Here is a 1438-nt window from a genome sequence, read left to right on the forward strand (position 1 = left end):
TTGGAGGGAAGTAGATCCAAACCTCCAATTTGGATCCTCAACTCAGTTTGAAGCTCAGATGATCCTTCCAGGGAGAGAAGGTCCGAAACATCCAGTTTGCAGGATGACGTCCTGCTGAGAGGCAAAGACAAAAATAAAAATGTTAAAACTCAGGTTGACAAAATCTCAGTTTGACTCAGCAAAACGCAGCTTGGCTAGAGTACCTTAAACTGACAAACACTCTGGCGTCAAGGTAGTGGCAGTCAGCAGCTTAAGAACACTTAAACACTTAAACCATCAGCAGGTGTGTGAGGAGGCGGACCAGAATCAGGCGCCTCCTGGTGGAAGAAGGGAGACAAACACAAAACACACAGAACGGAATCAACCTGGACGTCTTCAAAACGTCTTCAAACTTGGAAACAAAGTCCAGAGGATTGGTTTTTATTTTCGTTTTTGGAATGAATAAAGTAGAAACAAATCTGACAGTTTTTGAATGAAAATCTTGAATCTGGACTCATTTTGGGGGTTAATGCATCTATTACCTGTGCAGAAAACACCCGGCGTTAAGGAAGCGAAGGCAGAGGTCTAAATGCTTATGAATCAGAAGAGGAAGCAAATCATCAAACCAACAACGTCCTCTTGTTACCTAAAGGTTCAACACAGGATTATTTGCAGAAGTACACATAGGCTGCCATGACGCTGATGTAGTATTGAAGGATGGAATCAGTTTTAACACACATCAATCATCTCGTTATGATGAGAAAATGTTGCTTGTTATCTTTAGATTTAATCTTCAATCTTAAATTGAGCAATTTTTTAATTTATTTCAGGGTTTAGTAGGTAAAGCATACTGTCTGTGCCTGTGGGAGCAGCTGTAGGTTGATCTGCTGAATCTCCAGAAGGTGGCTCATGTTCGTCTGTTCATGGTCGTTCATTTTTAATGTTTCCCTTTCTGTGTTTTCAGGGTCAGGAGGGACCAGATGGTGTTGGAGAACAAGGACCTCCAGGGAGTAAGGTAGAGTAAACACAGGCCTTTCTTAGAAAAAACAAAAATTAATCACTGTGGCGTTTTTTGCTTTGAAATACATCAGACCACTTGTTTTATTTAAGTTTTCTGATTCTTGAATTGAAATGACTGGTTTCTCTCCACAGGGAAGTTCTGGTTTTCCTGGTTATCCTGGTCCAATGGTGAGTCTGAGATTCCTGCAGAGAAAATGAAAAAAATCCTGAAGTCCAGGAAAGTCACGGCCTGTTCTGTTTGTTCAGGGTGAGAAGGGTGATAAAGGAAGCAACGGTTTCCCTGGGAGGACAGGGAACCCGGGTCGATCTGTGAGTGTTCAGGTTCTGGATTATTTTACAGCTACAGCCTGAAACTTTACTGTAAAATCAGTCTGTTTGGGTTTATAGGGGAACTCGGGAAGACCGGGAGAAGAAGGAGAGGATGGAGATCCGTGATATT

The 1438-nt window shown here is 42.1% G+C and overlaps 1 protein-coding gene across 1 annotated transcript in view; it reads left to right on the forward strand.

Annotated features, from left to right (window-relative positions):
* LOC107104151 (collagen alpha-4(VI) chain-like) overlaps nt 1-1434 on the forward strand; it is a 25506-nt gene extending 24072 nt beyond the window's left edge. Inside the window, exons 14-17 of the mRNA XM_015404082.1 lie at nt 944-994; nt 1132-1167; nt 1246-1308; nt 1387-1434. Coding sequence (XP_015259568.1) covers nt 944-994; nt 1132-1167; nt 1246-1308; nt 1387-1434 — 198 coding nt within the window. The remainder of the gene's footprint in view (nt 1-943; nt 995-1131; nt 1168-1245; nt 1309-1386) is intronic.
* Nucleotides 1435-1438: the final 4 nt, after the last annotated feature.

The sequence above is a fragment of the Cyprinodon variegatus genome, unplaced genomic scaffold (assembly GCF_000732505.1).
Source record: "Cyprinodon variegatus isolate N-32 unplaced genomic scaffold, C_variegatus-1.0 Scaffold1630, whole genome shotgun sequence".
NCBI lineage: Eukaryota > Metazoa > Chordata > Actinopteri > Cyprinodontiformes > Cyprinodontidae > Cyprinodon > Cyprinodon variegatus.